The sequence below is a fragment of the Pan troglodytes genome, chromosome 17 (genome assembly GCF_028858775.2).
Source record: "Pan troglodytes isolate AG18354 chromosome 17, NHGRI_mPanTro3-v2.0_pri, whole genome shotgun sequence".
NCBI lineage: Eukaryota > Metazoa > Chordata > Mammalia > Primates > Hominidae > Pan > Pan troglodytes.
The window spans coordinates 28,204,206-28,221,201 of NC_072415.2; the positions used below are offsets into that span (position 1 = coordinate 28,204,206).

Sequence of the window (16,996 nt, forward strand, 5' to 3'; positions counted from 1 at the left end):
TGCAAATTAGTTTTCACCAATTAGATGTACTAGCCAAAATGTGGATGCCAAAAATGAAGCAGAGGCTATTTCCTGAAGTTTCTTAAAAGTTTTGTGTTATCACACAAGGCACTGAAAGATCAGTAACCAGGTTTCAGGTTTAAAGTGTCAAAAGGCCACTGCAGCCCTAGTTATGGCCAGAAACTCTGTTTTCCAGTTTTGGAGCAATTGTGGCAGTGAGATCATTCCAACTCGTGGATCACAGATACAGCAGTGAGTTCCTGAATCCCAAACCCAGTGGTGGTCCTCCAACTGAATGATTATAGCAAATGTTGCAGCATCCCTCCAGGATAACTTCAGATTCTTGGCATCATTCTAGAAGGCTTAGCCCATAATTCATTCCTTTGGCCCTTCCAATAATCAGGTAAGCATCTAATTCCCTCTATTAAATATTTTCTGTTTAAAAGGCCCAGGATGGTCTGTTTCCTTTACTGAAGCTAACATGATTCAGTGTCTCAGTATTGAGAAAAGTTTTCACACGAAACACAGATTTGAGAGCTTTTGACATAAGTAGCAAATAACACATCTTTAGAAAAGGTAAGACTGTTGACTATAGAACAAGAACCACCAATTCCACCCACATTCTGAAAACTGCTCACAGGTCAGAGACAGAAGTCCAACAAAAATAGGCTGGAAAAGACTGGTCAGAAAAGGAAACAGACCAGGTACTTGTTGGTACCCAAGAAATGTTTGTTGGGAAGAACTAAGCACAAAACACAGAAAAGGCTGGCAGAAAAATGGTGCTCCAAGAGACACAGTTGTATACAAGCTTTGTAACATGCACACAGTTTTGAAAACCACCTAAATTCTCAATTCCTATTTTTCACCAGTTTTATCATGGCAAGTAATATTTCCACCATTATATTTTATAGGGCTCTGTGGTGGTTAAGACAAGATGGAATACTGTTATGTAAAAATACCAAAATATGCAATTTGTTAAGTAAATGAAACAAAGAAAAGAAAGTTAATGTCCTGCACAAAGGGTATATTAAGTTATCGAGAAAATAAAAGTGGATAATAAAATGGAAAAAAAAAATCCAACCCATCAACTAATGAAAGAAAAGGTTTTTTTTTTTTTCAATTATCAAATGGCCAACATTTTGCTGCCCTCTCCCCTTCTCATTCTTTTGAAAAATAAATGGTCAGAAATGTGCTTCCATACAGTTGTTGGAAGTGTATGTGACTTTGGGTTTAACCTTTCTGACAAGCAGTTTTGAAATACATGCCATGAACATTTAAAAAGTTCAAATTCAGGCTGGGCGTGGTGGCTCACACCTGTAATCCTAGCACTTTGGGAGGCCGAGGTGGGCGGACTGCCTGAGGTCAGGAGTTCGAGACCAGTCTGGCCAACATGGTGAAACTCCGTCTCCACCAAAAAAAAAAAAAAAAAGAAAAAAATTAGCCAGGTGTGGTGGCATGTGCCTGTAATCCCAGCTATTCAGGAGGCTGAAGCAGGGGAATTGCTTCAACCAGGGAGGCAGAGGTTGCAGTGAGCTGAGATCATGCCACTGCACTCCAGCCTGGGCAAGAGAGTGAGACTCTGTCTCAAAAAAAAAGTTCAAATTCATTACCACAGCTATTAAAATTATAACAATCTAACCTAAGAAAAAAATCTGTAATTCAGGTAAGATGTTATGCAAGATACTCATCGCAATGTCTTTACAATTACTGTAAAATCCTTTAAATAAGCCAAATGCTCAACAGAATCATGAAATTATGTCACATTCATTGAAGGAAATGTTATAAAGCTACTAAAAACCATTGTGTATCAAAATATTTTATAATGGGGAAATACTCAACATGTTAATTTTTTAAATGTGGGATCAAAACTATTAAGTATATATTTTAAAAAGCTGAATTAGAAGGAAATTCACCAAAATGTTTCAGTAGGCTTCTCTAGGACTTGGGAGTATTTTTATCTTCCTTAGGCTTTTCTATAAAGTTTCCTACAAGTTGTTTTAGAATCAGAAAGCCAAATTTTTAAAAGTTCAAAATTACCTTTTAAAAATTTTTTTATTGTTTTTGAGACAGTCTTGCTCTATCGCCCAAATTGGAATGTAGTGGCATGATCATAGCTCACTTGCAGCTGGGCTCAAGTGATCCTCCCACCTCAGCCTGCTGAGCTGCTGGGACTACAGGCGCACACCACCACACCCGGCTTTTTTTTTTTTTTTTTTTTTTTTTTTTAGTAGAGACAAGGTCTCCTATGTTACAGAGGCTGGTCTTAAACTCCTGAGTTCAAGCAATTCTCCCACCTCAGCTTCCCAAAGTACTGGTATTACAGGACTGAGCCACCATGCCCAGCCCAAAATCACTTTAAAATAAAGATTTTCCCGTAATCCCAACACTTTGGGAGGCCAAGGTTGGAAGACTGCCTGAGTCCAGGAGTTCAAGGCTGCTGTGAACTGTGATAGCACCACTACACTCTAGTCTAGAGGGACAGAGTGAGACCCCATCTCTTAAAATAGTAAGTAAACTAACTTATATATTAAAGATTTTAGATTAAAAATCGTGTTTCAGGCTGGGCGCGGTGGCTCACGTCTGTAATCCTAGCACTTTGGGAGGTTGAAGCAGGCGGATCACTTGAGGTCAGGAGTTCAAAACCAGCCTGGCCAACATGGTGAAACACTGTCTCTACCAAAACTACAAAAAAAATTAGCAGGGCGTGGTGGCAGGCACCTGTAATCCCAGCTACTCGAGAGGCTGAGGCAGGAGAATATCTTGAACCCGGGAGGTGGAGGTTGCAGCGAGCTGAGGTTGCGCCACTGCACTCCAGCCCAGGAGACAGAGTGAGACTCCATCTCAAAAAAAAAAAAAAAGAAAAAAAATCATGTTTCAAACAAAGAAGAGTTGAAGGAATATACAATAAATATACCATTTACTTGCCACCAAGATTCAAATTTGTTAACATTTTGTCTTATGAACACAAGAATTTCAATGCAAACTTGTAACAGCAATCTCTCATTTATTTCTCTAGAGGTCCAATTTCCTGAAAGTCCATTACCCTGTTACTGTTTCTCTACTCTATAATTTTATTATACAACAAAGATTTTAAAACCCAAATTCAGACCAGGGAAAAAAGCTTACAATCCTACAAGCAATTTACAGAAAGCTTAGTAAGCTTTATGAGACAACTTGTCTGAAGATTTTTGGCTTGAGAAAGCCCATTTTTGTTATTATGACTAAAGGAAAGGGTAACTCATTTTGAAAATTTCATACTTTCAAGTTAAGTTCTGTCCTACCGTCTATCCAAAGGAGTAAATTTACAATTTTGAGTTAAAATGTATTGTACCTTTCTGTTTCTAATATATCCACTATATATTGCCTCTTTATTTTTCTCCTTCTTCTCAAAATCTTCTTTAGAAAGCACAAGCTCGTGAACATCTTGGGAATCTGCAGGTTTGCTTATCATCTGTTAAATATTAAAAAGAGTACTTTTTAAATGCCTAATAAACTGGTTAATGCATTTAGACAGAGTCAACTTCAAAATATTTTGATCAACTTTCATTTATAAGAAATCTTTTTACTTACTCTGGCTGATTGTCCAACAAAGAAGACAGCTTGCTTGCCCCCAACACCAAAATAGGAAATATCACTATTTAAACTGCGTGGCACTGGTACTGGACGAACATACCCTGAATGATCACTAAAATAAAACATTAATGCAGTGATTTTAAACAAGCTAGTTAAGTGTCAAAAGAAACTTTCATTGCACTTGTATTCAGTGTTAATAAAATGATCACCACGCCTGCAAACACCCCTAACTGAAAGGTGAAATAATCAGTGTCAAGACATCTATTCCAGTGCATCTCAAAGTGTAGTCCCCAGGCCAGATGCATCAGCTTTAGCTGAAAACTTTTAAGAAATGCAAACTCTTGGGCTCAATCCTACTAAATCAGAAAATCTCTCAGCAAACAGGACTAAATAAGTATTTTTATTATCCTCATGCCTCTAAAACTTTCCTTCAAAATTGTTTGCCACTTCAAAACTTGCTAAAATATTGTCTGAAGAATAATGGTAATTAGAGCAAAGGAGAGTCTCACTTCCATATATCATGATAAATGAAGAGCTCTGAGGGAACAGTGCACCATAACAACATTCTGAAGAAGAGGCACCACTGGTCTTTCAAAATATAGGCAAAGTCTCCAGGGACATCATCCCCCATTATCAGAAATAAACAGAATGAAGGTGAGGCTGGAACCACTATTAAACTCAATGGAAAGATTAAAGAGCAGGTGTGACATAGCTGGAGAGAATTAGAGAACAGAAAGATGCAAAGAACGTAACCACAGGAAACAAAGAAAGAAAAGAAAACTGAAAATATCAAAGTGGCGTTAAAAGACATAAATGACCAAAGGAAAATATCTGGCACAATATTAAATGTAGCTCTAGAAAGAGAAGGGACAGAGAATGGAAAATAGCTGTAAATATTCTTGAACCAATAAAAGACATGGCTTCACAGATCCAGGAAAACCAAAAGAGCCCAAACAAGATACATAAAAAGAAATCAACATCACTGTAAACACCAAAAACCAAACAGAAGAACTAGAAAATAGACTAAGAGATAAGACAGGACAAAACAGATGAGCAGGCTTTGACAGCGACAGTAAAAGACAGAGAGGAATATTATCTCCATAGTGCCTGAAAAAAATCTGTTAACCTAAAATTGTCAACTAGAGAAAAATAAACAATTTATAGATAAAAGCCAAAGTAATTTACCACCAGAAGACTTCTTCTAAAGAAATGTTCCTACAAGCACAATCTAACATACAAGAGGTCACCGTAACACAATACATACAAAAGTAATTTTTTTAAGTACTACATATGAGACATTTACTGGTGTGGTGAAAAACTGGTGTGTGCATATTGTTGAATTTCTAAAAAGTCACACTTTAAATACCTTCAATAACAAAAGTGTCACTTCAGGAAGGGAGTGACCAAAGCTAATGAAGTCCTTAAGTTGGGGGAAGAAAAATTATTTTAAATCTTGAAATCTAAAGTTAAATATGCATGTTAAAACTTCAAAGAAGATCAGAGAAGATATAAAGTCTAAAATATTAAAAAGAAAAAGGTGGAGCAAGAAAACAAAACAGCAGAAGACAATAAATTTAAGAGAAAACAGAAGAAACAGAAACAGAAAGAATGGGATAAACAAAAACATTTTAATTCGTATAAAAAGTCCTATCTTCATATATAAATAATCAAAATAAAGACAACATTGACCAGGTAGGACACTGTAATACCAGAGATACAAAACAACAAAAGCACCCAAAAAAGTATCCCCTCCTCACAATACCCTCCCAACATCTACAATCACATCCCCACACAACACACACAAACTGTCGACACAAAATAACACACAGAAAATGCCTCCCCACACAAGTTTGCATTTATACAAAACACCTCACACAATACACAAACACACAACTACTTTCAACAGAAACACACACCACAATGCTACAAAGCATACACACTGATGATTTAAAAAAAAAATCTTAAAACAAGTCAGAGAAAAACAGACTGTATGTTTTGAGATACAAAGATAAGACTGACAACAGATTTCTCCTTATAAACGATGCAAGCTGGTAGAAAATTGAGTGACATATTTAACATACAGGTTTGAGTGCCCCTTATCCAAAATGCTTCGGACCAAAAGTATTTCAGATTTCTGATTTCTTTTCCAATTTTGGAATAGATGCATTATACTTACCACCTGAGCATCCCAAGTCTGAAAATGCAACATCTGAAATGTTCCAGTAGCATTTCCTTAAGTGTCACATTGGTGCTCAAAAAATTTTGGATTCTGGAGCATTTCAGATTTTGTATTTTTGAATTTGAGATGCTCAACTTGTACTTAAATGTTTTGAAAGTCAAGCTCAAACAGATGGCTCAGCAAAACTATCTTTGGGGTTTGAGGGGAAGAGAGAGATCCTATCAGACATACAAAATCTGAAAAAAATTCACCAAGAACAGACTCAACTTATAAAAGAATGTTTAGAAAGAGCTTCAGAAAGGAAAACAATACTGGACAGATTTACACAAAGGAATGAATACAAGCTCTAGTAAATATGGTAAATATGTGGGTAAACATAAACTGGTTCAGGGACTCAGATTTTGCATGCAAATGTTCATAGCAGCATTATCAAAAGACAAAAGGTAGAAACAACTTGTGTCCATTAATCTATGAACTGATAGACAAAACGCAGTATGGTTGTACAGTGGAGAATTACTCAACCATAAAAAGGAATTAAATTCTGATACATGCTACAACATGGATGATCCTCGAAAATTATGCTAAGTGAAATAAGTCACACATGACGAATACTGTATAATGACAAATACTGTATAATTCCACTTAAATAAGGTACCTTGATTAGGTAAATTCATCAAAACAGAAAGTACAATAATGGTTACCAGGGGCTAAGAGTGGGAGCAACAGGGAGTTACTGTCTAATGGGTAAAGCTTCAATTTGGGGGTACAGGGTGAAAAAACTTTAGGAATACATAGTAATAATAATTGTAAAAGACTGTGACTGTAATTAATGCCATGGAATTATATACTTTAAAATGGTTATAACTGCAAATTTTATGTTATTTATATCTTACCACAATTTTTTAAAAGAGAACTGCTTTAAAAAGGGACAGAATAGGCCAGGTGCGGTGGCTCACGCCTGTAATCCCAGCACTTTGGGAGGCCGAGGTGGGCGGATCACGAGGTCAGGAGATCAAGACCATCCTGGCTAACACGGAGAAACTCGATCTCTACTAAAAATACAAAAAATTAGCCGGGCGTGGTGGCGGGTGCCTGTAGTCCCAGCTACTCGGGAGGCTGAGGCCGGAGAATGGCGTGAACCCGGGAGGCAGAGTTTGCAGTGAGCCGAGATAGCACCACTGCAGTCCGGCCTGGGCAAAAGAGCGAGACTCGTCTCAAAAAAAAAAAAAAAAAATAAGGGACAGAACAGAACAGTGTGCTGTTGGAAAACAGGGCAGATGTGTATAGTTTAGCAAGAAATGTCAGGAAGTTGAGAAGAAGCCTTTTTACATTAAGGAGAGAGGCAAATGAATATTTAAAGCTAAATAACAATACTGTACTTTGACATTTATGCCAAAGTAAAATGTACAAAAACAAAAGTACAAAGACCAAGATAGCATAAACGGAAGTATACTGTTGTGATGTATTTATATGCGAAGTGGTTTAGTATTACTTAATACAGACTGTGATAAATTAAAGATTTATACTATGAATCCTAGAGTTTCCAGTAAAGTAACAGCTATAGTTAATAAGCCAAAAAGGAAATAAAATGGAAACACACACACACACACACACACACACACACACACAGAATCTGCAATAAGGCAGGAAAAAAAAGAAAATGGGAACAAAAAATAGGCAGGAAAAATAAAAAATTAACAAAGATGGTAAACTTAAATCTAAACATATCAATAATCCAATTAAAAGCAACTGATCTAAACACTCCAATTAAAAGGCAGAGATTGTTAAATATTAAGACACAAATATCTATAGCCTAAAAGAAACCCTCTTTAAATATAAAGAGACAATAGGTTAAGAGGTTGGAAAAACATTTACCATTTTAACACTAATGAAAAGAAAGCTAGAGTGAATATATTAACACCAGAGAAAGTCAATAAAAGATACCAGGAAATGAACAAAGAACAATTAAAACAAATAAATGGGTAAACAGATGATCACTCTTTGTATTATTACATTTAATTACATTATGGATGTAATAATATCCAGTATTATTTTCCTTTCTGGATAACGTAATAATATCCAGTATTGTTTTCCTTTCTGAAGATCTTTCTAAACATTCTTTTATAACTTGAGTCTGTTCTTGGTGAATTTTCTTCAGATTTTGTATGTCTGACAGGATCTCTCTCTTCCCCGCAAACTCCAAAGATAGTCCTGCTGAGCATCTAGTTTGAGCTTGACTTTCAAAAAATTTAAGTACAAGTTGAGCATCTCAAATTCAAAAATACAAAATCTGAAATGCTCATTATACATTTAATTACATTAAATGTAATAATACAAAGACGCTAAATGAAATTGTAAGTGTGGTTATAAAACATGAACCAACTACATGTTGTCTATAAGAAACCCATTTCATATATAATAATAAAGGTACATTAAAAGAAAATGGATGAAAAAAGATATAGCACGAAAACACAAATGAAAAGAAGCTGGGATGGCTACACTAACAGATAAAGTACACTTCAAAGCAAAGAAAATAACCAGTGACAAAGAGCAACACTACATAATGAATAAAAGGGTTGGTCAACCAAGAAGGCACAGAAGGCATAACAATCCTTGGAGACTTCAATACCCCCTAGTTACTACCACACAGAAAATCCAGCAAGGATATAAAGAAATGAATAATATCATCAACCAGTAGAATCTAACTGACATTTTCAGAACACTTCTCCCAACAAGAGCAAAATACACCTTCTTTTCAAAGACACATAGAAAATTCACCTAGATAGATAACATCCTGGATCATAAAACGCAACAAATGTAAAACAGCTAAAATCACTTAAGAGTACATTCTCTAGCTATCACGAAATTACACTTGAAATCAATAGACAATAGGAAAATATGTTGGAACACTTATAAATTCACACACTTTTAAAACAATCCACAGGTTAAATACCAAGTTGCAAAGGAAAAAAGTAGACTGAACTGAATGAAACAGAAAATACAGTGTAACAAAACTTGTGAGATGCTGCAACTTATTTCCTAGAATTATGATTAACCAAAGTCTATGAGCTAATGTTTATTAAGAAAAAAAAAAGTAAATGAGTTCTAAGTATTCAGTTACTATGGCAATACTTCTAGGAAATAAGTTGAAAATACTCTCTGATATTTTCCTTAAAATATTTCTGGGAAAATATACAAAAGTTTAGAGAAAGGAGAAGCTCACTGATAAAACACAACATACATACATCAGGTCATGCAAAACTAAAGAATTCTCTCCACTAGTTAGAAATGCACAAAATCATAAATCCCTTTTTCAACTTAAATGACCCATGCAAACCAAATCTAGGCAACAACTCTATCACAGCAAGTAAGGCTGAGAATATTTATTTCAAGACAGTCTCAGACTTGTGTTAATGAGTCTAGAAAAATTCCTATATCCACTCAAGGACTATATAAATATCCCTTCATGAATATAAATAAAAGTAGAAAACTACAATTTCAAGGAACAGTTTTACACCACAGCAGTCCTCTGGAGAATTAGGAAATTAATCTCCTTCAGGAATAAATTTACATCAAAGTCCAAAAATATTTCAGAAAATATCTTAATTCATAATCTTCATACAATGAAAGGACACTTAATCTTTGGGAAATTTTGATGGAAACAAAACATAAGAGGTGTCTCAAGTAAGAAAAAGTATCAGGGGGCCGGGCGCGGTGGCTCACGCCCATAATCCCAGCACTATGGGAGGCTGAGGTGGGTGTATCACCTGAGGTCAGGAGTTCAAGACTAGCCTGGCCAACATAGTGAAACCTCACCTCTACTAAAAGTACAAAATTTTTCAGGAGTGGTGGTGTGCATCTATAATCCCAGCTACTTGGGTGGCTGAGGCAGGACTGCTTGAACCTGGGAGGCAGGGTTGCAATGAGCTGAAATCACGCCACTGCACTCCAGCCTGGGGCTGACAGGTGGGACTCTGTCTCAAAAAAGAAAAAGGAAAAAAAAAAAAAAAAAAAAGAAGAAAGAAAAGAAAAAGTTATCAGTGAAGAGGATCAAATTAGTAAAAGAAACTATCTAAATGATTGCCAGGAAGCCAGGGTAGAGTAACTACGTATGTATATGTCTCACTATCTTGAATCTAACAAAGGAAGAAAAAAAAACCACCAAAATTAAGAAAGCTCCACCTCTAACAAAACTGGCCACCAATCTCTATCAGAGCCTCTAGAATAAATGTGCCAGACATATGGAAATGACCAAATTAAAGTAGGGTGCTTAAATGTTACAAACGTATTCCCAACATTCAAGTAAACACAAATATTAGAAAACAAAAGCTCATCTTAATTTGCTGAAAACCAACAAAGACAAACCAGCTTTTTCTTTAGGAATATTAGGAAAAATCTTGTTGGGGATCCATTTCTACAGCTTAAAATAAATATGGCATGGGTCATGTAGCATTTTTACTTATTCATATTTCAACAAAATGGCTCTGAGTTGAGAGCCTTTTAATTGATGGGCAAGTTGAAAGTGCAGAAAGAGTAGCGCTGACCCAACACATACCTGAATCCAGCTGACCTAACTAATGTCATACCTCTCCCCTACAAAATAATTATACACATACTATTATAATTATGTTCCAGGTATCCAAGTTAAATTCTAAAGCAATAATTCTTATAGTGCCCAAGTTATGAGAGAATTTTCTAGGTTTATGTAATGTTATATATCCTTTTTTTTTTTTTTTGAGAGATAGGATCTCACTCAGTCGCCCAGGCTGGAGTGCAGTGGCGTGATCATGGATTACTGCAGCCTCGACCTCCTAGTCTCAAGCGATCCTCTCATCTTAGCCTCCTGAGAAGCTGGGGCTAAAGGTGCAAGCCACAACACCTGGCTAATTTTCCTTTTTTTTTTTTTTTGAGATGGGGTCTCATTCTGTCACCCAGGCTGGAGTACAGCGGCGCAATCTCGGCTCATTGCATCCTCCACCTCCGGGGTTCAAGTGACTCTCCTGTTTCAGCCTCCTGAGCAGCTGGGATTACCAGCACACACCACCACACCTGGCTAATTTTTGTATTTTTAGTAGAGACAGGGTTTCGCCATGAAGGCCAGGCTGGTCTTGAACTCCTGACCTCAGGTGATCCGCCCACCTCAGCCTCCCAAAGTGCTGGGATTACACGCGTGAGCCACCGTGCCCGGACTACACCTGGCTAATTTTTTAAAATATTTTTTGTAGAGGTGGGTTCTCATGTTGCATAAGCTGGTCTCAAATTCCTGGGCTCAAGCAATCTTCCTGCCTCAGCCTCCCAAAGTGCTGGCATTACAGGTGTGAGCCACTGAGTCCAGCTTATTGTCCTATATCTTAACAAGGGTTTGAGATACACAAGTGTATATATTTGTCAAAAATCAGTAAACGAGTGAACACTTCCAGAATGGTGGCATAAGGACTTCCAAGAATCCGCTCACTGATGAAAGCAATGAGAATGCCTGAAAAAACTGTCAAAATCAATCAGCAGCAAACGTTTATCATAACAGCTGTCTGAGGCAATGAAAACAGTTGGAGAAAACAAGAATCTGACCAAAAATATACAAGGAAAAGCTGGGAAATGCGAGGTCTGCAGGGTTTTGTAAAAGCTTCAACATATTCACTAGACTCAATAATTAGGTCATTTCCACGTGCAGAACTAAACACATGTTCAAGAAAGAATTGAGAAGGTCCTAATAATGACTCACCTCTAGCTTACCTTGAGGTTCACTACAAGCAAGAAGTGAAAGTAAGGCAGAGTTGTAAACTCTGCAACAGAGCACTAAAAACATACCCCACTATGCACACAGAGCCCCTCAGCAAAAGCTGGGAGACTTAGTGGTTCAAGGCACTTAAGATAATGTTTGATCACTAGCTGACCACAAAGCTAACTAATCAGAAACTTCAAGGGTAACACAAGGATACAGACTTAACAGAATTAGTTCAGGGAAGCCACTACATAAACAAACAACAGATGCAACAACAAGTCTTGGGGAAGGGGGTGGCATCAGATTTCCAGAGTTGCTACATTATATTATTATAATATGACCAGTTCTCAATAAAAAATTACAAGCCATGCAAAAAGATATTAAAGTATGGTTCACACACAGGAAAAAGAACAGTTGGTAGAGACTGTGGCAGAAGAAGCTCAGCTATTTTAAATATATTCAAAGAACAGAAACCATGTCTAATGAACTAAAAGAAAGTATAAGAAATGTATTTCACCAAACAGAGAGTATCAGTTGGGATAGAAATCATAAAAAAGAACTGAATAGAAATTCTGGATTTGGAAAAAACAATAACCAAAATGAAAAAATCACTTAAGAGACTCATGAGCAGATTTGGGTTGGCAGAAGAATCCATAAACTTGAAGGTAGGCTGATTGAAATTATTTAGTTTGAGGAACAAAAAGAAAAATGAAGAAAAAAGAACAGACCTGTACTATAGAACACCATCAAGTATATGGATAAGAGGAGTCATAGAAGCAAAGGAGAGAAAGAATACTTAGAGAAAAAAATGGCCAAAAACTCCCCAAATTTGAAGAAAAACTTTATTCTATATATCCGAGAAGCTCAATGAACTCTAAGTAGGATGAACTCAAATCCACACCTAGACACATCAGCATTAAACTGTCAAAAGCCAGAGACAAAAAGAGAATCTCAAAAGCAGTGAGAGAAGCAATTTGTTACACAGAAGTGATCCTCAAAAAGATTAACAGCTAATTTGTCATCAGAAACTATAAAGCCAGAAGGCAGTGAACTAACATATTCAAAGTGTTGAAAGACAAAAGACTGTCAACCAAGAGTTTCTTTTTTTTTTTTTTTTTTTTTTTTTTTTTTGGAGATGGAGTCTCGCTGTGTCGCCCAGGCTGGATGGAGTGCAGTGGCACCATCTCGGCTCACTGCAAGCTCCGCATCCCGGGTTCACGCCATTCTCCTGCCTCAACCTCCCGAGTAGCTGGGACTACAGGTGCCCGCCACCACGCCCTGCTAATTTTTGTACTTTTAGTAGAGATGGGGTTTCACTGTGTTAGCCAGGATGGTCTTGATCTCCTGATCTTGTGATCTGCCTGCCTCGGCCTCCCAAAGTGCTGGGATTACAGGTGTGAGCCACCGCGCCCAGCCCAACCAAGAGTTCTTTACCCAGCACAAGTAGCCTTCAAAAATAATGGAAAGTGGCTCACACTTGTAATCCCAGCACTTCGGGAGGCCAAGGCAGGCAGATCACGAGGTCAAGAGTTCAAGACCAGCCTGGCCAATATGGTGAAACCTCTACTCTACTAAAAATACAAAAATTAGCCGGGCATTGTGGTGCATGCCTGTAATCCCAGCTACTTGGGAGGCTGAGGCAAAAGAATCGCTTGAACCAGGGAGGCAGAGGTTGCAGCGAGCTGAGATTGCACTACACACTCCAGCCTGGGCTACAGAGCGAGACTCCCACTCAAAAAAAAAAAAAAAAAAAAAACCGAAAGATTAAGACATTCTAGACATTCTCAGATAAAAACTGAGGGAATTTGTTATTGGCAGATCGGCCCTAATGGAGCCACTAGAGAGAGTCCTTTGGGCTAAAATACCAGGATATTAGAAAGTATTATAACTCAAATACACAAGAAGAAATAAACAGAAAATAAGGTAGCGGTAATTACATAATTAGAAAAGACAAGCCAGGCGCGGTGGGGCTCACGCCTGTAATCCCAGTCCTTTGGGAGGCCGAGGTGGGCGGATTACCTAAGGTCAGGAGTTCGAGACCAACCTGGCCAACACGGTGAAACCTCATCTCTACTAAAAATACAAAAATAAGCCGGGAGTAGTGGCATGTGCCTGTAATCCCAGCATGTGCCTGTAAGCCAAGCCCAGGAGGCTGAGGCAGGAGAATCGCTGGAACCCAGGAGGTGGAGGCTGCAGTAAGCCAAGATTGTGCCATTGCACTCCAGCCTGGGCAACAAAGCAAAGACTGTCTCAAAAAAAAAAAAAAAAAAGAAAGAGAGAGAGAGGGAGAGAGAGAGAGAGAAAGAAAGAAAGAAAGAAAGAAAGAAAGAAAGAAAGAAAGAAAGAAAGAAAGAAAAGAAAGAAAGGACAGTATAAATGCATTCTTTGTAAATCTTCTATCTGATTCAAAAGATCAAGGCATAAAATGGTAAATATAAAACTCTAGTAACAGGGCTATAATGTATAACGATCACATTTATACGAAAATAATAGTACACAGAAGTGGGAGGAGAACAAAGCTAAGTAGGAGCGGTTTTTGTATACTACAGAGTATGTCGTTGGCATTAATCCAGACTGGATTGTTATCAATTAAGATGCTGGTTGTAATCCCTAGAAAAACAACTAAAAATGTAGATTAACAACTATTGGCCAGATGCGGTGGCTCACTTCTGTAATCCCAGCACTTTGGGAGGCTGAGGCAGGTGGATCGCTTCAGCTCAGGAGTTGGAGACCAGCCTGGGCAACACAGTGAGACCCCACCTCTATAAAAAATTAGCCAGGTGTGGTGACATGCACCTGTGGTCCCAGCTACTTGGAAGGCTAAAGTGGGAGGATCACTTGAGCCCAAGAGGCAGAGGTTGCAGTGAGCCAAGATAGCGCCACTACACTCCAGCCTGAACGACAGAGCGAGATTTGTCTCAAAAAACAAAACAAAACAAAACTATTAAAAGGATATTAGTGATTGCCAGGAGATAGAAAGTGACTACCACTTAGTACAGTGTTTCTTTTGGAGTTGTAAAAATATTCTGGAATTAGTGGTGATGGTTGCACAATTTTAACTCAAACTACTGAACAGTATGCTTTAATACTGTGAATTTTATGATATGTAAATTTTATCTCCATAAAAGATAAATTCAATGAAGATACATTTAAGACAGATACAAGCAATTAACTGTATAATATGTGAATTTTACCTCAAGATTAAAAATATTGAACCCTAGAAATTAATACGGATACTTTCAAAACTAGGAAAAAGTATACTGATATTTATAACTTGTTTTGAACTGTATTAAAAAACCAGATAAACTAATGGTGGGACAGATATATAAGGAGTAAAGCAACTATCAATGGTAAAACCTAGGTGTGAGTATATGGGTATTCCCTGTAGAATTTCGACTTTTCTGTATGTTTTTAAATGTTCATAATAAAATACTAAAGGAAAAAAAACAATGCTGAGGAAACACTCAGATCCAGGTTGTGGACCATTCTACAAGAAAACTAGCCTAAACACTACAGAAAAATTGAAATATTATGAAAAACACAAAAGCTAGGGAAACTATCATAGAATGAAGGAGATCGGACATGACAACAGGAAAAAAACTTATGAAAATCTTATGTTAAATATTGTTGCATTAATGATAAATTTCTTAGATGTAATAATGATTTTGTAGTTATTTATGAGAATCCGCTTGTCCTCAGAATACACATGCTACAGTATTTGGGAGTGAAATCTCACAAACTGACAGCAGTGTACTTTCAAATGATTCAGAAAAGCAAAGTGTGTGTGTGTAAGTGTGTAGACAGATCATAAATGTGACAAAATGTTAACAACTGATAAATCTAGGTGAAGGATATATGGCTGCTAGTTATTTCATCTTGTCTATTGGCTTGAAACGTTTCAAAATAAAAAGGGTGGGGGGAGGGAGTAGTACCCAGGTAAATGAGAGTTACAAATAATATTTCCAAACTGAAATTCTCACATCTCCCTCTACTCTCCCCTCTATCTACTATGCTACAGTCACAATAGTCTCCTTTCTGTCCTTCAAACAAAATGAGACTGTCACAATTTCAGTCTTTGCTTTGCTGGTGCTTCTTCTACCTGAAACACACTTCTCACAGATCTTTATTTGGCTACTTTCTTCTGATCATTCAAGCCTCAACTCAAATATAATCTCCAAGAGGCCCTCTTCTCCAACCACCTTATCTAGAGGAGATGTGCATCAGCAATATTATTCTACATTTTTTTTCTAGCAATCCATTCCTTCAACATTACTCTTACATTTTATTCATAGTAATAATAATTGAAATGCTTTTACATGTAATTTTTTGTATTTACTTCTGTTTCTCTCTCCAATACAACATAAGCTACAGGTCAAGACTGTTAGTTGTTTAGTACTTTTAGCCTGTTCTTGCCTTTCTTCTACAGCCTGTCTTCTATGACATCCAACCTTGTATCCAGAAAAAAACAAATGGAAGGAGTAAAGCAACTGAGCAGAAGCTAGAGGCTGAAGGGGTGTATCTGATATTGATAGAAATTAGAGTGGGTCAAGGAACTGATAATGGACTTAAAAGACAGTACGAGTACCTAACAGCTATAATAACAACTGATTGTTTACTGACACCAAACCCATAAAGCTAAGACTAAAACCAGCAGCAAAAAGATTTTTGCCAGAAATTATAATTTCCCTAATATTTGGTTAAGTTTAAAAGTTTGTTTTGTTCTAAGAACTAGAGAGAAATCAGAGTCAATGTCCCATGAATTCAGTTAAGATTTTCATTTCTTTCTACTCTTCCAGTTGATATAACTGATGTTTTTCTGACCATTTTGCCTAATCTACCATCTGTTCTACCTTCTCTTCCACCTAATACTTCTGTCATATGCTAAATCCTATCCTCACACTATCAAAGACAGTGGTCTTTGCCTTCTCCCTGGCTTTTTATAAATCCTTTAAATGCCACATATTTATGAAAATGGTGAAATAGAATGGTTGTGGAGAAATCTAGGCCAGGTGCAGTGGCTCACGCCTGTAATCCTAGCACTATGGGAGGCTGAGGAGGGCGGATCACCAGGTCAGGAGTTCGAGACCAGACTGGCCAACATGGTGAAACCTCGTCTCTACTAAACATACAAAAAATAGCCAGGCATGGTGGTGGGTGCCTGTAGTCGCAGCTACTCGGGAGGCTGAGGCAGAAGAATCGTTTGAACCTGGGAGGCAGAGGTTGCAGTGAGCCGAGATTGCACGACTGCACTTCAGCCTGGATGACAGAGCGAGACTCTGTCTCCAAAAAAAAAAGGCTGAGGTCAGGAATGAGAAGTAATAACTAAAATGACAGCTTCTACAGCTTATATTTATTGACTGTTCACCATATGCCAGGCTCTGTCCTAAGGATTTTACATGTACTAACTCACTTAGTTGTCATAAAACCTCATGGGATATTATCCCCATTTTATGGCTATGTAAGCTGAGGCACAGAGAAGTAAAGTAAGTTGACCAATGTCACACGATTAGTAAGTGGCAAGG

The 16,996-nt window shown here is 37.4% G+C and overlaps 1 protein-coding gene across 10 annotated transcripts in view; it reads right to left on the minus strand.

The window, feature by feature from the left end:
- The window catches only part of SMCHD1 (structural maintenance of chromosomes flexible hinge domain containing 1), a 147,859-nt gene that overhangs the window by 111,350 nt on the left and 19,513 nt on the right, over positions 1-16,996 (minus strand). For 9 of the 10 annotated variants that reach the window (XR_010151859.1, XR_010151858.1, XR_008540621.2 and 6 more), the window contains 2 exons: positions 3,571-3,685; positions 3,332-3,451 (listed from right to left, as the gene is read on the minus strand). The exons of the other annotated variant lie outside the window; for it this stretch is intronic. Coding sequence is in view for 6 of the 9 variants with exons in the window: in XM_512045.8 (XP_512045.2) it covers positions 3,332-3,451; positions 3,571-3,685 (235 nt within the window). In the remaining 3 variants the exon portion in view is untranslated. The remainder of the gene's footprint in view (positions 1-3,331; positions 3,452-3,570; positions 3,686-16,996) is intronic. 10 annotated transcript variants of the gene reach the window in all.